This window comes from Protopterus annectens, chromosome 17.part0, assembly GCF_019279795.1.
Source record: "Protopterus annectens isolate FY-2018-M chromosome 17.part0, PAN1.0, whole genome shotgun sequence".
Lineage (NCBI taxonomy): Eukaryota > Metazoa > Chordata > Ceratodontiformes > Protopteridae > Protopterus > Protopterus annectens.
The window spans coordinates 424,364,890-424,385,378 of record NC_056751.1 but is presented as its reverse complement, the minus strand read 5'-3'; the positions used below and the strand labels follow the sequence as shown (position 1 = coordinate 424,385,378).

The 20,489-nt window shown below is 43.2% G+C and overlaps 1 protein-coding gene across 1 annotated transcript in view; it reads left to right on the top strand.

Moving 5' to 3' along the window:
• MYBPC2 (myosin binding protein C2) overlaps window positions 1–20,489 on the top strand; it is a 591,519-nt gene that overhangs the window by 141,561 nt on the left and 429,469 nt on the right. Inside the window, exon 6 of the mRNA XM_044059467.1 lies at window positions 4,769–4,886. Coding sequence (XP_043915402.1) covers window positions 4,769–4,886 — 118 coding nt within the window. The remainder of the gene's footprint in view (window positions 1–4,768; window positions 4,887–20,489) is intronic.

The window sequence follows — 20,489 nt, the reverse complement described above, 5'->3', positions numbered from 1 at the left end:
TAGAAGATCGGCATTCTGAGACCATTGGACCACAGTAGTCTACCGGACAATTTTCATATGGCATCTTGCATGAAGAATCATAGAAATGGCTGCTGCCATGATACCAAATGCCTTGAAAGACTGAAAGATGTACTGTGGCTTGTAATATTATGATAAATGATGATCTACTGGCCTGAAAATATTGGATTTTCTCTCTGGGAAGCCTTCTTCTGCATGAGTTTGCTACCTGGACTGCGATCCTTAAACACAAACATCTAAGTCAGTTGAAGGTGAGATGTTGTCAAATTCACCACTGACCCCAGAGATTACAATAAACTGATCAAAGACTCCTTGCCAATGCCAGTAATGGCATAGCTGAGGCATCCAGGAACCAGTCGCCCAAGTAAGGGAACACTTTGGCTCCCTGCAGACTCTGAGTGAGTTGCTACCATAGATGTGCATTTGGTAAAGATCCTGTGGACTGATATGAAACCAAATGAAGCAGTTCATAACTTGTATCTTCATCCTGAAAGTGAAGAAACCCACTGGACAACTGACATTCTGATGTGGAGGTAGATAGCCTGGAAGACCAAACAGCACATCCAGTCTCTTTTTGCTGCTAGTCAAGGAAAGACCAGCTGCAATGATACTATATTAAAGTTTTATTGGAACACATTTAGGCCACTTAGATCTGATATCAACTCAAAGTCATTTGCCTTTCTTTCACACTTAAAAGAAACAAAAGAATCTGATGCAATATCCAGACTGTTTTTGTCTGGTGGAACCTCTATAATGGCTTGTTTCTGATGGGATTGGATGTCCATATGGACTTCCAGGCAGCTAGATGGACAGACAGATTACCCCTGACCCACATATTGAGTGACTGACTCCAGATATCAAATATCAAGCAAGGCCTATGTCTTCTGCTGATCACACATATAAGATCTGTGGTCCCTGATGATTGCTAAAGAAGCTCTTCATCGGGGTTCCACAACTGTTTTGAAAATTTCCCTGAGAGGTATAGTTTTGTAGCTGTTACTGTTCCTTTGGCTTTGTCGCAACTCAACCACATCTTCTGATGGCTCAAATGTGTCCATGAGACAGGATGTGAATTTAATTGAAACTTAACACCAACAGAGAAGATCGCTTAACACCAACAGCCACAAGAATCTTGCCTTTTTTCTCATACTGTCCAGATGTTTCTTCACTTTGGCCAAAATAACATCAGTCCTTGAAATGGGACATTAATAAAGGCCATTCTGGTGTTCTAGGAAAAACTGACCAAAAACAGCCATATTTGCTGGAGAATATTTATGCTGATTTCTGTGGCACTAGATGAATGTTCAGCTGCACTGTAAGAAACATGCATCATGGGGTTCACCACCGTTAAAATTCTTGCTGACTAGGATACAGCTTTTCTTTCATAGGCATATGGCAACTGGTTGATGGTCTGCTGCATTTTATCCAAAGTGCCTCTCTTGAAATGCTAGACTATGTGGGCAAGTTAAGTGAGCACCTCCAAAGAATGAGTGAAATACAGACAGACAGACAGATACACACACAAACACACACACACACACACACACACACACACACACACACACACACACACACACACTTCCCATGGAGGTCCACTATTCTGGACTCTATTTTGTGGTGGACCACTTGGCTCTAAGTGTGGAAACCTTATAAGCAGTTGCTGAAACCAACATTTCAGGCTTGGGAGTCTCTGACCAGGAAATTCAGTCTCTAGGAGGATCTTAGATATGGTCTACTTTTTTTGAGCAGAAGCTGCTATATCTGGATTTACCCATATGGCATTGATGGGCACTTTCTAAATATTTGCCAATGAAGGAGCTATCAAGGAAGTTTGTTGGGTTAACCTGAAAGCTTTCTGCAATTTCATCTGTGGGAAAGAAAACAGGATCTGTAGAGCATCCCTCCCTCTGATGATACATTTCCAAAACCTCCATAAATGTGGGGTCATCAGAAGAAGACATGAGTGAATCCATATCTTTTCTGTCATTGAAATCCGTAGTTGAAGACTCTGTGGGAGAATAAACTTGCTTCCTGTTGTACATGACCTTTCTAGGGAGCCTGCAGATTAGAATCACGTTTCGGTACTGAAATTAGATCTAAAAAGTGGTAAAGGTCCTGAATCTGTCTGTCCTGCATGACAAAACTTGAAGCCTCTTAGCTAAGTAGATGGTCTTAAGACACACAACCAACCAAAGCTATATTGGGAGCAGTCTTAAAATAGATGGTCTTGCCAGTGGTGTAAACAATGTAGTCATTAAAATAGGATACAATGTCAGAGAGCAAAAACACAGCTACAATGCTTGCTGGTTCAGTGTCAAGTCAACCCTTAATTCTATACTGGCCTGAGGATGGACCGAGATGACAACTCCAGCAGCATCATGAGTGAAGTGATAGGAAGTTATACTGGTGGTGATGGCTCAAGCCTAAGCACTGGGATCAAAGCCACTGTCTAAGCCAGGATCCTCAGTGTCAGGAGCACTGATACTACGTGTAGTGTCAAAGGAGAAAGTAGTGAAGTCAAGGCCAGTCACATTTTTTTCCAAACCAATGGCTCCTCTTACTGCACACAGAAGGCCCATTCATTCTTCCAATGGGGCAACAGCCCTCCAGCTCATTTACTTCCTGGTGGAAATGATGACTGTGTAATAGGGTACAGGCCAGTCTGCAGATGTGCAGCCTTCTGACTGCTTGCATCTCAGGCCCAATAGGCTCGTAATGCTTAGATGATACAGCTACATTCCTTCAAATTCAGTCATGCATTGAACAAAACTGCCTCCCTCCCACAGGATGGGGAAGTTGGTTTTGATCGCTCACTCCCATCCACCCTGCCTAGTCCTTCCAGTTCCTGTGCTGCTATTCAAACACAGGTCTTATGGGGTGCAGTCAGGACATTATCCCTCTGTGTCATGGGGCTAGGTCAAGGCCATCAACACTGAGATCACTGTTGTAGGCCTGACCTCCCCCAAGCAGCTTGCTAAATTAATTCTGACTTCAGACTGGCAAATGCCAACATCCCTAGAATGAGAACTATGAACTATAGAACCTGCAAGGAAATAAGTGGTGTCCTTAGCTTTGGGGGTAAAATGCAGTGGTTGGTTACATATCGCCTATAGAAAAGGTAGAGGAAGGGGCATCGGATAACCTTGCATGTACCTTGAAGAAAGCCATAGCAAACTTATCATAACTGACATCGAAGATAAGAGGTGCAGCGTCTTACTTCTGCACTGTAGGCTTCAGCACTGAAGCACCGAATCCAAAATGGAAGGCATGTCACTGTTTGAATGAGAATCAAGCAAATTAATGAAACCTTGCGACTTTGTAATAGAAGGTAATGTGAGGAAGCCTTCTCAACACTTTAACAGACACTTTCTTAATACATTTAATGACTTTCAGCTGAAGGTGAGGAGATTCTGGACAGCTTAGGTGGTCTGTGCTTTGTTTTAACAGGTAAATCTTCATATGACACTGAGGCCAAAGTATCAGTAGGGCTTAATACCAAGGAAGAAAGACTGGGCTTGGCCGGCTGAGAGATACAAAGTAAAGTTTCTTTTCATTCAAGTGGAACTTTAACTGATTCTGTCTGTGCCTAAGAGTGGAAGCAGAGAAATTCCTGCAAATTTTAAGGTGCTGGATTTCTTACCCAAATAACTTTTTCCTCATACTTTTCCTGGGGAGGAATTTTCTTCCTACGGTGACATTTGTGGAATCTTTGGTCCAGTTTAAGGAAAGGCAGCCACTCAAACCATAACTATCACAATAGAAAGATATCCTTTGAAAAATGCAAGTCTAACAAAGAAAACAGCTTTTTGTTAGTTTCTTAGCTTTTTTAATCAGGAAAAATCCTAGAAGTCATAATGTTAGAAGGAGTCCAAAAATAACTATAACGACTTTTAAAGGGATGAAATACCCAAGTTAAAGTAAGAGATGAAAGAAACGTATTATGTTATCTTTGGAGGAAAGAAGGGATAAACAATATTGTATTTGGTGAAGAAGACAGACAGAGAAAACATGATATGGGTATAAAACTTTGAGTAAGAAGGCCAAAGACTGCAGTTTAAAAGAAAATAATACATAGAAGAACAGGACATGGCAAGTAATGGGTAGTGATTTCCAGTGTGATGTAAGAAATATTTATTTCTTGAAACAGTAACAGATCCTTCATATACATTTTTTCTGTAAGTTATGAAGCAAAAATCTGTTAAGACTTACCTACAGATCATTAAACACTTATGGTCAAATGGCTTTAGATCATAAATTTAATGTCAGGCTGAGTTTCACTGCAGTGCCTTGTAATGTGCATTAGAGTACACTGGAATGCATTCTGAGATGTTTTTTTCCCTTTTTCCACTGCAGTATGACCATGGAGTTGGTAAATGTAATTTATGGGTTTGGAAGGGGTACAAGGTGGATGGCCTCCATCCAACAAAACATATTTTTGTGTTCTTTTCTTGTGTGTGTGTTTTCAACCATTTCAGTTTTCATTCTTAAGAAAACAGTTATTCAAAAAGTTGTGAATTGATCACATGTAAGTAAAATACATGTTAATGAATTTAAACTAGAGTGAGGTAAAAGGAATGAGTAAATCAAGAAGGGGGGTAGGTATGGCTAAGAGAACTGCTGTTGGTTTTATCCTCTTTGTTATTTTTTTAAAGAAAAGCAGTGTGATTACTATATCTGTTATCAATTTAGCATGCTGTTATAGCACAGTTCCATGTGAAATGGTGACTGTTCTTGCTGCTTCTGTTTATAGATCTACACATTTGAGATGAAAATAGTTAAGGTGGGTATTCCAGATACCGGAAGCTATCGTTGTGAGGTGGTATCTAAAGAGAAGATGGACAGCTGCCATTTTGATCTGTCTGTGGAAGGTATGTAATATGGATTAATCCATAAAAATAATTTTGTATCTTTGTAGTAAATGACAGTTTAGCAGCTAACATAGTGAAAATTAGTTACTTGCTGACAACCTGATGGACTTAATTTTTTTTCTGATAGTCACGTAGTTGTGTTTATAAAAATACTCTCCCTTAAATGTCTTTTTGCACTAATTTGCTTCTGTGTTCAACACATTGAGTCAGGCATTACAATTTTAGGAGCCAGGAGAGTCTTAAACCTCTAACAGTCTTTGCTGGGCCTATGGAAGAATTCAGTTTATGACTAATTCAAATGCAAACATTTTGTTAATTAGCTAATTATTTACCAGTCATTTTGATAAGCCACTACCATAACTCCAAAACTAGGAAAAAGAGCTATTATAAGGGATTAAAAATATAAAAAGCCAGAATATATTCCAAATTTAAGCAGGCAGCTGGTACACAATACACAAATGACATACACAGCATGGATAACAGAACTACCTTAATTCAAAGGCAGTTATACTGTGTACCACAGCTGTATACTCAATATGCATTATACTGTAGTTACAGAGGTGCCCTATCAGCAGACAGTTCATTGTGCTCCTAAGGAAGCACACCTAGGAATCCTGCACATTCTTGTATAAGCCTTCATGCCAACATGTACACACACACACACACACACACACACATACACAAACAGACGCACGCAAGTGAGCGCACACACACGTGCACACAACATACACAGACACACACACATGCAACTGCATGCGTATACACACATATATATTTTATATATATATATATATATATATATATGTATGTATGTATACACACACACACACACACACACACACACACACACACACACACACACACACACACACACACACACACACACACACACTCTGCCATCATGCTTACTGTAAGTGTCACCATGACAGTTAAACCACAAGATTTATTTGTTTGTTTGTTTGCATTTAATAACTGACTAAGTCTATCTGAGTGAAATCCATTTTCAGATGAGTGCAGAGGAGAAAAGCTCCATACTACATTTATGGCTAGCAATAATACAGGTTATACTTCTTAATACAAAGAGATCACATTTTTACATGCTAAGAAAAATGACAAAAATAGTAATAATAACACATGATAAATGTGTTAAAAAGGATGCAGAGTTAGCTGGACTTCATTACATCTGTCCTACACAGAATGCTGATATACATACATAATTAGGGTTGAAATCTGAATACTTCTCTAGTGGCTATGTCATACCTCTTAACCTCTTAAAGGTGCAATAAAATGAACAAAGTCAAAAATAATAGTGGGGCAAAGGCTTAATATCAGGAACAGATTTTAATAATTACTGTTATAAACTTAGAAAGCTCCTAGAATTAAAGGTTTTGCATGAGCATGCCTTTTCTGAAGGATATGAAGTGTGAAACTCAAATGTCTGTCATTACTGAATTACTTCAATTCTCAATGATTTGGCAGAAAACCACAAATTTTATGAGGAACAGACCAAAAATATGAAGCAAAAATGTGACCATTCTGTGAAAATATGGACACTTGAGAGCTATAGTAATGGCACTGATTAATTGTCAGGTCCAGACTGAAATACAATAAGGTTTTAAAGATTTCTTAGACTGGCTAGTACATGGGCTTAGCCTTTTTCATTTGGAAGGCTGTTTCATAGTTTTGCTATGTGCACTGTGAAAGACAGGTTGATTTTGTGGATATTTGAATTCCAATAAAATGAAAGCATTTAGCATCTGAATTATAGTCTCTTCATGAAGTGTCCATCTGCACCAGTGTGGACACTCTTGAAAAGATGGTGCATGCTGCTATGTGCTAACTTAAATTCAATTAATGCAAGCTGTTGAATTACTTCTGGCCAGCCTATTGCTGACAGCTGGAAAGAGATGACTCCCATTAGGATGGCTGGGCATAGATTTAGTAGTTTTGTTTCAGCGTTGTTCTAGTTTAGTGTGTTGTAATCTCTAAAAGTTAGTGAGGGCCAGAGAAGCAAAACAAAATTGGTAGGAGGAGAATATAGTAGTTACCTGAGCTTGATCATTTAGAAAGACCCTGATTATGAGCAGAGGACTAAGTTTTTGTTTTATTTTCCACAGTTTTACTCATAAAGCAGGTCATATTTCAGGTGCTGATCTAATTATCCTTTGTAGTTTAGTACTGTCTACTGGCTAAATAGTGGTACCATTTTCTGTGGGTATATATTATCATTCTGATTTATTCTAAATAACAAGGCTTTCATTTGTACTTAATAAAAGACTGAGTCTGATAGTGATTTACAAGTATTTGCAAAGTGAACTTGCAGTTGTGAGTTTATTTCATTTAAGGTTGTTGCTGAGACAAGCACAGTTGAGTAATCTGCATGTTGCTTGATGTGGGCTGGGTATAAACATCCAATTCATAAAGCTGTTGAATAACTGAGAACCAAAAATAGATTATTTGGAAACTCCAATACAGCCAGCTGCTGCACTGTACAGTACATCACCCTACTGGATAAGAGGTGATAAAAGGACAGGATATGAAACAGTACTGAAAGCTTCTGAAAGAATTAGGAAGCAACAGCCTACTGTTTCACTAGTGCTGAAATTGCTATGACTGAGTCAGTGAATGCCAGAAGAGTGATAGTTGTGCTAAGACAGGAATGCATGCTGTGTGGGACACAGACGTTGTCTAAGTTATCAGTGACTTACTCTTGGATGCACTTTTCTAGGATGGCAGACAGAGGAAGAAGCAGGGTAGTATCTACAGTTGAACATGTCAGAGGATGTAGCTCCTGTAAACAGTAAAACTATGACGGCAATTTCCCAGGATTAAGCGATATAGCATTCCTTAATGGATCTATTGATAAAAGAGAATCTAATGCAATTAGCAAAAAGGTTAAGGTAGTCTGTGGAGAGTTTGTCAAAGGCCAAAGACATTTTTTGAAATATTGAGGCACTCTGTTGGGAGCTTGTCACAGGTCAATAAAAGGTATAGGGAACAGCTAAAATGAAGGCAATGCTTGTTCTGTATATGGGTTATTAGGGGGATAGGTTGTGGAGAAGGAATGTGACACATATACATAGTGCTCACTGAACCTATTGGCATTGTCACATAGAGTATAAGGCTGTAATTTAGTTCCTGGTTGAAAAACATGGGCAGCATTTTGCTAGAAAGTTCTGGGATCTGTTACATGTTGTTTCTGATTAAGTTAGTATGCAAGTTTGCTAGACAACAAATTCCATGTCACTTTATTTACTATGCACTAGTCTTGACAAAAGGTGTGTGGGGGTTTAATTTGGTAATAGTGTTTCATGGCAAGATATCTGCTTTTCTATCAGATGTCAGGGAGAAGATAGCTTTAGATTTAACAGATTTGCATCTTGGTAGGGTTCTATCATTCAGCATATTAAGAAATGTTGCATTGAAATAATTTACAGTTGTATCAATGGTAGGAATTTAAATGTCAACACACACACACACACACACACACACACACACACACACACATATGCACGCATGCAGGCACACACACACACACACACACACACACACACACACACACACACACATACAAATACTCAGCATATTGTTGATCTTACGGTGGGTCGGATAGGTCCTGTCTTAGAGACAGGAATGAAATTTTCTTGAATAGGATATAGTATACAATCAAAGTTATTTTAGAAAATTAAGATAACATAAGCAATGTCTTTGTGAATCTTGCATTATAGGTGGAATGCTCATCAGCTAGGATAGAGTGGTAGCCAGCAGTCAAAGCAACACTGTACAGCCACATGGTTCTGTGAACACTTGTGGTACACCTTTGCTGAGAAGTAATCTCTGTGGATGGGCTGGTTGCTTTTTTCATGTGAATTCCCTAGGCATAAATGCTCACATCATAATGATCATAGGGTTTTCTGTACGTAGATACTGCAAGCAATTGTATTTACCACAAATGCTGCCTTGCCAGTGGGCTTATATATAGACTTATCTTAAGATGCAGCTGTCTTTATTTAGCACACAGCATGCCATAGTAAACTTGCTTGTACTTCTGGGCCATGTTGTGGTAAACAACAATGTTAATTTGAAAAAAATGAAGCAGATGGGCATTTGATTTACACTGCTAACAGCTCCATGTTCCATTTTTTTGTTTGGGCAGGACAGTAGAGGCAGGTGTGCATATGGCATATGTTATTTACTTTTTCCCCTTACCATTTTAGTTTTACCTGGATTGTTTGGATCATTGCATTGTTGAGTTATTTCAGTGGGCTTCAGTTTCTTAAATGAGCAGTGCTGGAATCGTGTATCACAAATATTTCACAAGACAGTATCTGCATTATATTTTTTTATAGTAGCTTCATAAAAGCATGCAAGTTTGGTCGAAAGTGGAACAAGTACAGCCCAAGAACATCCAGCAATAGAGCATGAATCCACACATTTGTAGTATCAGTTTCAGAGTACAGACCAGATGAGATGGAGTCCTATCATAGCATCAATCATCAAACCCAAAATGATTAGCCCAAAAGAGTTGAAACAAACAAAAAAAAATTTTAATAAACATGCATCCCTTACATCCTCTGCTAATTATATGTACCAAACTCTGTGATCACACTACAGTAGGGAAAGAGAAAAAACCTAGTCCCTGCTCTACAGCGATCTTCAACAAGGTACTGGCTTTTTTGAAATTCTGAAAAAAGCTGGTAGCAAAAGCAGTTCAGAATCCTTCTGAATTGTGTTGTTCCCTATTTTGCACTAACCTAGTCCCCTTGGTCCAGGATATACTGCTGCATCCTTATGTTGCTGCAGCTATGCATTCTTATGTGGACTTTAGAGTGTATGTTCTACAACCTCCTACTGAGCCTGTTTTTGCACTGGTTGTACTAAGGGCACACACTGCTGCAAAGCTGCATGACTTAAGAATATGGTACACCCCTATTTTGGGTGCCTAATGCACTATTAATAATATCCTGCTAACAGGCATCCCATACCATAAACCTTTTGCACATACATTAAATCCTGCACCTTTCAGTCCACATCTCAAATAATTATCCCACGATGCTGTGGGCCTGCATGCTGAGCACCAGCTTACCAGCATGCAATTCTTTTGTTTCAAACACCTTTACTGAATTATCACTTGTGACATAGGCAAATTTACATTCATATAAAAGTAATCAAACTATATTTAAGATAACAAACATTATACTTCACTTATATTGATATATAACCTAAGTAACATTACATAAATTATTCAACTCCTGCCTTTTTTCAAACAAGAAACATCTTTATTAAACCATCACTTACTACATAGGCAGTCATACATTTATATAAATGAAAATGAACCACACCAACACAATCCTAGTTGCAAACATTTTACATCAAAAACCATACTGACACACTTCCAGTTCCAAACATTATACAACACTTATAATCTACCCAGTCTTTTTCAGTCAAACATCACATAGCTCATTTAAGTTCTGCCATCTTTTAAACCTCATTTGTCTCTTGTATGTATTGTTCCCACATTTCCCATTTTTCCTATGTAGTTTGCTCCTACCCTTTTCTAAAGATCTCAGTTCCAGTTGTTTTATCTCTGTTGCAACATTCACTACTTCTTGTACAGTTAGTTTAGACTTTGATTTCCATTTTCTAGTAATTGCTTTTTTTGGCAGCCACCACTATTAAACACAGCAAGGTCTTACCATGTCAAGCAATTCTGATGGTGTATCATAGCTCAGAAAAATCATTTCCCTCGTCAGACCAATCTGCCCACCTAATATCTCTGACAGTGCATCCCGCAGGGGATCCTTAAAAACCGTCGATTCACCGCACTCCCAGAAAATATGTTCCCAATTACCTCTTTCTTCCCCATTGCACCTTCAACATTTGCTGTCTGCCTAAGTAAAAATTCTGTGGAGTCTACATGGAGTATAGAAATATCTTTGTAAACATTTCCAGACAAAAATCCTAAATATTCTAGATTTTGTTGCATATTTGGGAGACATACATACATCCTTCCCTCGTTTTTTTTTTTTTTTTTGTGAATTTTTACAGAAGAGTAAGAAAGGCCAGAGGATAATCACTCACAAAAATATTGTAGAACCAAGGAGTCTAAACCTTCAAAGGGTCTTGGTTCTTGGCATGGCACCAATTAGAAAATCTTTTCCATTCACCCATGTATGATTTCTAGTAGCAGGTTTCTTTTGTCTCCTTTAATGCCAGAAGTGTGATCCTGGGGATAAGGAAATATATCCTTTTCCCCACTGTAGTGCAATCACGGAGTTCGTATATTTAAGTAGCAGAGATGTGCAGGGGGGGCTTGCCCCCCTGCAAAAGTGTGTTATTTTACTTTTATTTAGTTAATTTCAGTATACCTGCATGGCGCTGTTGGTTAAACAAACATGTTCGGTGTTTTGAATTCCGCTGAATACGTGTTTCACTGTTATTGTACATCACTTTTTATGTGCCGATGTACATGTTTTCACTGATTAGAGCTTTCAGGTTTATAATATAGATGCGTTTGGTCAACATTACCATTGGTATTAGTATTAATTTCACTCAGTATAATTGGGTACCCTTGTAAGAGCCTTAGAGTAGCTGGCTTTGGAGTATCTGGTGGCAGTAACTACCTTATAGTCTGGGCAGAGGGTCATAACTAGTAAATCTCTGCCAGCCTTTCCCAGTTGTGTATGTGTGTGTGTGTGTGTGTGTGTGTGTGTGTGTGTGTGTGTGTGTGTGTGTGTGTGTGTGTGTGTGTGTGTGAAAAATCGAATCTCAAAGGGTGTCTGTGTCAGCTACTTGGAGCAAGGACACACTGCACGAGTTTCACAGAGACAGTGATGGAGGACTTGGTTTGGACATTCAGCTGAGGACTCACTTCAACAGCTATGCCAGTGGGGAGTTTTACTGGGGGCCTAGAGAGAGAGGGAACCCATCCTCAGACTGAGTGTGTTCCCTGTGTGCTCTTAAAGGAAATTGTGCTTAATGCAGAGAGCTGCATCTGGAAATACTGTGTGCTACTATTTTTCTTCCAAGTGAATGTCCCTCACCCATTTCAGTGGTGAGGATTCAGACTTCTTGATTATTGGCCCAGAGGAGGGAACATCACATATTGGTAGAAGTGATGGGATTCAGGCCCCTTGATTACTGGCCCAGAGGAGGGAACATCACATACTGGTAGAAGTGATGGGATTCAGGCTCCTTGATTACTGGCCCAGAGGAGGGAACATCACATATTGGTAGAAGTGGTGGGATTCAGGCTCCTTGATTACTGGCCCAGAAGAGAGAACATCACATAGTGGTAGAAGTGATGGGATTCAGGCTCCTTGATTACTGGCCCAGAGGAGGGAACATCACATACTGGTAGAAGTGATGGGATTCAGGCTCCTTGATTACTGGCCCAGAGAAGGGAACATCACATATTGGTAGAAGTGGTGGGATTCAGGCTCCTTGATTACTGGCCCAGAGTAGGGAACATCACATATTGGTAGAAGTGATGGGATTCAGGCTCCTTGATTACTGGCCCAGAGGAGGGAACATCACATATTGGAAGAAGTGGTGGGATTCAGGCTCCTTGATTATTGGCCCAGAGGAGGGAACATCACATATTGGTAGAAGTGGTTTGATTCAGGCTCCTTGATTACTGGCCCAGAGGAGGGAACATCACATATTGGTAGAAGTGATGGGATTCAGGCTCCTTGATTACTGGCCCAGAGGAGGGAACATCACATATTGGTAGTAGTGATGGGATTCAGGCTCCTTGAGTACTGGCCCAGAGGAGGGAACATCACATACTGGTAGAAGTGATGGGATTCAGGCTCCTTGATTACTGGCCCAGAGGAGGGAAGATCACATATTGGTAGAAGTGATGGGATTCAGGCTCCTTGATTACTGGCCCAGAGGAGAGAACATCACATATTGGTAGAAGTGATGGGATTCAAGCTCCTTGATTACTGGCCCAGAGGAGGGAACATCACATATTGGTAGAAGTGGTGGGATTCAGGCTCCTTGATTACTGACCCAGAGGAGGGAACATCACATATTGGTAGAAGTGATGGGATTCAGGCTCCTTGATTACTGGCCCAGAGGAGGGAACATCACATATTGGTAGAAGTGGTGGGATTCAGGCTCCTTGATTATTGGCCCAGAGGAGGGAACATCACATATTGGTAGAAGTGGTGGGATTCAGGCTCCTTGATTACTGGCCCAGAGGAGGGAACATCACATATTGGTAGAAGTGATGGGATTCAGGCTCCTTGATTACTGGCCCAGAGGAGGGAACATCACATATTGGTAGACGTGGAGGGATTCAGGCTTCTTGATTACTGGCCCAGAGGAGGGGACATCACATATTGGTAGAAGTGGTGGGATTCAGGCTCCTTGATTACTGGCCCAGAGGAGGGAACATCACATATTGGTAGAAGAGATGGGATTCAGGCTCCTTGATTACTGGCCCAGAGGAGGGAACATCACATATTGGTAGAAGTGGTGGGATTCAGGCTCCTTGATTACTGGCCGAGAGGAGGGAACATCACATATTGGTAGAAGTGATGGGATTCAGGCTCCTTGATTACTGGCCCAGAGGAGGGAACATCACATATTGGTAGAAGTGGTGGGATTCAGGCTCCTTGATTACTGGCCCAGAGGAGAGAACATCACATATTGGTAGACGTGGTGGGATTCAGGCTCCTTGATTACTGGCCCAGAGGAGGGAACATCACATATTGGTAGAAGTGGTGGGATTCAGGCTCCTTGATTACTGGCCCAGAGGAGGGAACATCACATATTGGTAGAAGTGATGGGATTCAGGCTCCTTGATTACTGGCCCAGAGGAGGGAACATCACATATTGGAAGAAGTGGTAGGATTCAGGCTCCTTGATTACTGGCCCAGAGGAGGGAACATCACATATTGGTAGAAGTGATGGGATTCAGGCCCCTTGATTACTGGCCCAGAGGAGGGAACATCACATATTGGTAGAAGTGGTGGGATTCAGGCTCCTTGATTACTCACCCAGAGGAGGGAACATCACATATTGGTAGAAGTGGCGGGATTCAGGCTCCTTGATTACTGGCCCAGAGGAGGGAACATCACATATTGGTAAAAGTGGTGGGATTCAGGCTCCTTGATTACTGGCCCAGAGGAGGGAACATCACATATTGGTAGAAGTGGTGGGATTCAGGCTCCTTGTTTACTGGCCCAGAGGAGGGAACATTGCATATTGGTAGAAATGGTGGGATTCAGGCTCCTTGATTACTGGCCAAGAGGAGGGAACATCGCATATTGGTAGAAGTGGTGGGATTCAGGCTCCTTGATTACTGGCCCAGAGGAGGGAACATCACATATTGGTAGAAGTGGTGGGATTCAGGCTCCTTGATTACTGGCCCAGAGGAGGTAACATCACATATTGGTAGAAGTGATGGGATTCAGGCTCCTTGATTACTGGCCCAGGGGAGGGAACATCACATGTTGGTAGAAGTGGTGGGATTCAGTCCCCTTGATTACTGGCCCAGAGGAGGGAACATCACTTATTGGTAGAAGTGGTGGGATTCAGGCTCCTTGATTACTGGCCCAGAGGAGGGAACATCACATATTGGTAGAAGTGGTGGGATTCAGGCTCCTTGATTACTGGTTCAGAGGAGAGAACATCACATATTGGTAGAAGTGGTGGGATTCAGGCTCCTTGATTACTGGCCCAGAGGAGGGAACATCACATATTGGTAGAAGTGGTGGGATTCAGGCTCCTTGATTACTGGCCCAGAGGAGGGAACATCACATATTGGTAGAAGTGGCGGGATTCAGGCTCCTTGATTACTGGCCCAGAGGAAGTAACATCGCATATTGGTAGAAGTGGTGGGATTCAGGCTCCTTGATTACTGGCCCAGAGGAGGGAACATCGCATATTGGTAGAAGTGGTGGGATTCAGGCTCCTTGATTACTGGCCCAGAGGAGGGAACACTGCATATTGGTAGAAATGGTGGGATTCAGGCTCCTTGATTACTGGCCAAGAGGAGGGAACATCACATATTGGTAGAAGTGGTGGGATTCAGGCTCCTTGATTACTGGCCCAGAGGAGGTAACATCACATATTGGATTCAGGCTCCTTGATTACTGGCCCAGGGGAGGGAACATCACATATTGGTAGAAGTGGTGGGATTCAAGCCCCTTGATTACTGGCCCAGAGGAGGGAACATCACATATTGGTAGAAGTGGTGGGATTCAGGCTCCTTGATTACTGGCCCACAGGAGGGAACATCACATATTGGTAGAAGTGGGGGGATTCAGGCTCCTTGATTACTGGCCCAGAGGAGGGAACATCACATATTGGTAGAAGTGGTGGGATTCAGGCTCCTTGATTACTGGCCCAGAGGAGGGAACATCACATATTGGTAGAAGTGGTGGGATTCAGGCTCCTTGATTACTGGCCCAGAGGAGGGAACATCACATATTGGTAGAAGTGGTGGGATTCAGGCTCCTTGATTACTGGCCCAGAGGAGGGAACATCACATATTGGTAGAAGTGGTGGGATTCAGGCTCCTTGATTACTGGCCCACAGGAGGGAACATCACATATTGGTATAAGTGGTGGGATTCAGGCTCCTTGATTACTGGCTCAGAGGAGAGAACATCACATATTGGTAGAAGTGGTGGGATTCAGGCTCCTTGATTACTGGCCAAGAGGAGGGAACATCACATATTGGTAGAAGTGGTGGGATTCAGGCTCCTTGATTACTGGCCCAGAGGAGGGAACATCACATATTGGTAGAAGTGGTGGGATTCAGGCTCCTTGATTACTGGTCCAGAGGAGGGAACATCACATATTGGTAGAAGTGGTGGGATTCAGGCTCCTTGATTACTGGCCCAGAGGAGGGAACATCACATATTGGTAGAAGTGATGGGATTCAGGCTCCTTGATTACTGGCACAGAGGAGGGAACATCGCATATTGGTAGAAGGGGTGGGATTCAGGCTCCTTGATTACTGGCACAGAGGAGGGAACATCACATATTGGTAGAAGTGGTGGGATTCAGGCTCCTTTATTACTTGCCCAGAGGAGGGAACATCACATATTGGTAGAAGTGGTGGGATTCAGGCTCCTTGATTACTGGCCCAGAGGAGGGAACATCACATATTGGTAGAAGTGGTGGGATTCAGGCTCCTTGATTACTGGCCCAGAGGAGGGAACATCGCATATTGGTAGAAGTGGTGGGATTCAGGCTCATTGATTACTGGCCCAGAGGAGGGAACACTGCATATTGGTAGAAATGGTGGGATTCAGGCTCCTTGATTACTGGCCAAGAGGAGGGAACATCACATATTGGTAGAAGTGGTGGGATTCAGGCTCCTTGATTACTGGCCCAGAGGAGGTAATATCACATATTGGATTCAGGCTCCTTGATTACTGGCCCAGGGGAGGGAACATCACATATTGGTAGAAGTGGTGGGATTCAGGCCCCTTGATTACTGGCCCAGAGGAGGGAACATCACATATTGGTAGAAGTGGTGGGATTCAGGCTCCTTGATTACTGGCCCACAGGAGGGAACATCACATATTGGTAGAAGTGGGGGGATTCAGGCTCCTTGATTACTGGCCCAGAGGAGGGAACATCACATATTGGTAGAAGTGGTGGGATTCAGGCTCCTTGATTACTGGCCCAGAGGAGGGAACATCACATATTGGTAGAAGTGGTGGGATTCAGGCTCCTTGATTATTGGCCCAGAGGAGGGAACATCACATATTGGTAGAAGTGGTTGGATTCAGGCTCCTTGATTACTGGCCCAGAGGAGGGAACATCACATATTGGTAGAAGTGATGGGATTCAGGCTCCTTGATTACTGGCCCAGAGGAGGGAACATCACATATTGGTAGTAGTGATGGGATTCAGGCTCCTTGAGTACTGGCCCAGAGGAGGGAACATCACATACTGGTAGAAGTGATGGGATTCAGGCTCCTTGATTACTGGCCCAGAGGAGGGAAGATCACATATTGGTAGAAGTGATGGGATTCAGGCTCCTTGATTACTGGCCCAGAGGAGAGAACATCACATATTGGTAGAAGTGATGGGATTCAAGCTCCTTGATTACTGGCCCAGAGGAGGGAACATCACATATTGGTAGAAGTGGTGGGATTCAGGCTCCTTGATTACTGACCCAGAGGAGGGAACATCACATATTGGTAGAAGTGATGGGATTCAGGCTCCTTGATTACTGGCCCAGAGGAGGGAACATCACATATTGGTAGAAGTGGTGGATTCAGGCTCCTTGATTATTGGCCCAGAGGAGGGAACATCACATATTGGTAGAAGTGGTGGGATTCAGGCTCCTTGATTACTGGCCCAGAGGAGGGAACATCACATATTCGTAGAAGTGATGGGATTCAGGCTCCTTGATTACTGGCCCAGAGGAGGGAACATCACATATTGGTAGACGTGGAGGGATTCAGGCTTCTTGATTACTGGCCCAGAGGAGGGGACATCACATATTGGTAGAAGTGGTGGGATTCAGGCTCCTTGATTACTGGCCCAGAGGAGGGAACATCACATATTGGTAGAAGAGATGGGATTCAGGCTCCTTGATTACTGGCCCAGAGGAGGGAACATCACATATTGGTAGAAGTGATGGGATTCAGGCTCCTTGATTACTGGCCCAGAGGAGGGAACATCACATATTGGTAGAAGTGGTGGGATTCAGGCTCCTTGATTACTGGCCCAGAGGAGAGAACATCACATATTGGTAGACGTGGTGGGATTCAGGCTCCTTGATTACTGGCCCAGAGGAGGGAACATCACATATTGGTAGAAGTGATGGGATTCAGGCTTCTTGATTATTGGCCCAGAGGAGGGAACATCACATATTGGTAGAAGTGATGGGATTCAGGCTCCTTGATTACTGGCCCAGAGGAGGGAGCATCACATATTGGTAGAAGTGGTGTGATTCTGGCTCCTTGATTACTGGCCCAGAGGAGGGAACATCACATATTGGTAGAAGTGATGGGATTCAGGCTCCTTGATTACTTGCCCAGAGGAGGGAACATCACATATTGGTAGAAGTGGTGGGATTCAGGCTCCTTGATTACTGGCCCAGAGGAGGGAACATCACATATTGGTAGAAGTGATGGGATTCAGGCTCCTTGATTACTGGCCCAGAGGAGGGAACATCACATATTGGAAGAAGTGGTAGGATTCAGGCTCCTTGATTACTGGCCCAGAGGAGGGAACATCACATATTGGTAGAAGTGATGGGATTCAGGCCCCTTGATTACTGGCCCAGAGGAGGGAACATCACATATTGGTAGAAGTGGTGGGATTCAGGCTCCTTGATTACTCACCCAGAGGAGGGAACATCACATATTGGTAGAAGTGGCGGGATTCAGGCTCCTTGATTACTGGCCCAGAGGAGGGAACATCACATATTGGTAAAAGTGGTGGGATTCAGGCTCCTTGATTACTGGCCCAGAGGAGGGAACATCACATATTGGTAGAAGTGGTGGGATTCAGGCTCCTTGTTTACTGGCCCAGAGGAGGGAACATTGCATATTGGTAGAAATGGTGGGATTCAGGCTCCTTGATTACTGGCCAAGAGGAGGGAACATCGCATATTGGTAGAAGTGGTGGGATTCAGGCTCCTTGATTACTGGCCCAGAGGAGGGAACATCACATATTGGTAGAAGTGGTGGGATTCAGGCTCCTTGATTACTGGCCCAGAGGATGTAACATCACATATTGGTAGAAGTGATGGGATTCAGGCTCCTTGATTACTGGCCCAGGGGAGGGAACATCACATGTTGGTAGAAGTGGTGGGATTCAGGCCCCTTGATTACTGGCCCAGAGGAGGGAACATCACTTATTGGTAGAAGTGTTGGGATTCAGGCTCCTTGATTACTGGCCCAGAGGAGGGAACATCACATATTGGTAGAAGTGGTGGGATTCAGGCTCCTTGATTACTGGTTCAGAGGAGAGAACATCACATATTGGTAGAAGTGGTGGGATTCAGGCTCCTTGATTACTGGCCCAGAGGAGGGAACATCACATATTGGTAGAAGTGGTGGGATTCAGGCTTCTTGATTACTGGCCCAGAGGAGGGAACATCACATATTGGTAGAAGTGGCGGGATTCAGGCTCCTTGATTACTGGCCCAGAGGAAGTAACATATATTGGTAGAAGTGGTGGGATTCAGGCTCCTTGATTACTGGCCCAGAGGAGGGAACATCGCATATTGGTAGAAGTGGTGGGATTCAGGCTCCTTGATTACTGGCCCAGAGGAGGGAACACTGCATATTGGTAGAAATGGTGGGATTCAGGCTCCTTGATTCCTGGCCAAGAGGAGGGAACATCACATATTGGTAGAAGTGGTGGGATTCAGGCTCCTTGATTACTGGCCCAGAGGAGGTAACATCACATATTGGATTCAGGCTCCTTGATTACTGGCCCAGGGGAGGGAACATCACATATTGGTAGAAGTGGTGGGATTCAGGCCCCTTGATTACTGGCCCAGAGGAGGGAACATCACATATTGGTAGAAGTGGTGGGATTCAGGCTCCTTGATTACTGGCCCACAGGAGGGAACATCACATATTGGTAGAAGTGGGGGGATTCAGGCTCCTTGATTACTGGCCCAGAGGAGGGAACATCACATATTGGTAGAAGTGGTGGGATTCAGGCTCCTTGATTACTGGCCCAGAGGAGGGAACATCACATATTGGTAGAAGTGGTGGGATTCAGGCTCCTTGATTACTGGCCCAGAGGAGGGAACATCACATATTGGTAGAAGTGGTGGGATTCAGGCTCCTTGATTACTGGCCCAGAGGAGGGAACATCACATATTGGTAGAAGTGGTGGGATTCAGGCTCCTTGATTACTGGCCCACAGGAGGGAACATCACATATTGGTATAAGTGGTGGGATTCAGGCTCCTTGATTACTGGCTCAGAGGAGAGAACATCACATATTGGTAGAAGTGGTGGGATTCAGGCTCCTTGATTACTGGCCAAGAGGAGGGAACATCACATATTGGTAGAAGTGGTGGGATTCAGGCTCCTTGATTACTGGCCCAGAGGAGGGAACATCACATATTGGTAGAAGTGGTGGGATTCAGGCTCCTTGATTACTGGTCCAGAGGAGGGAACATCACATATTGGTAGAAGTGGTGGGATTCAGGCTCCTTGATTACTGGCCCAGAGGAGGGAACATCACATATTGGTAGAAGTGATGGGATTCAGGCTCCTTGATTACTGGCACAGAGGAGGGAACATCGCATATTGGTAGAAGGGGTGGGATTCAGGCTCCTTGATTACTGGCACAGAGGAGGGAACATCACATATTGGTAGAAGTGGTGGGATTCAGGCTCCTTTATTACTTGCCCAGAGGAGGGAACATCACATATTGGTAGAAGTGGTGGGATTCAGGCTCCTTGATTACTGGCCCAGAGGAGGGAACATCACATATTGGTAGAAGTGGTGGGATTCAGGCTCCTTGATTACTGGCCCAGAGGAGGGAACATCGCATATTGGTAGAAGTGGTGGGATTCAGGCTCCTTGATTACTGGCCCAGAGGAGGGAACACTGCATATTGGTAGAAATGGTGGGATTCAGGCTCCTTGATTACTGGCCAAGAGG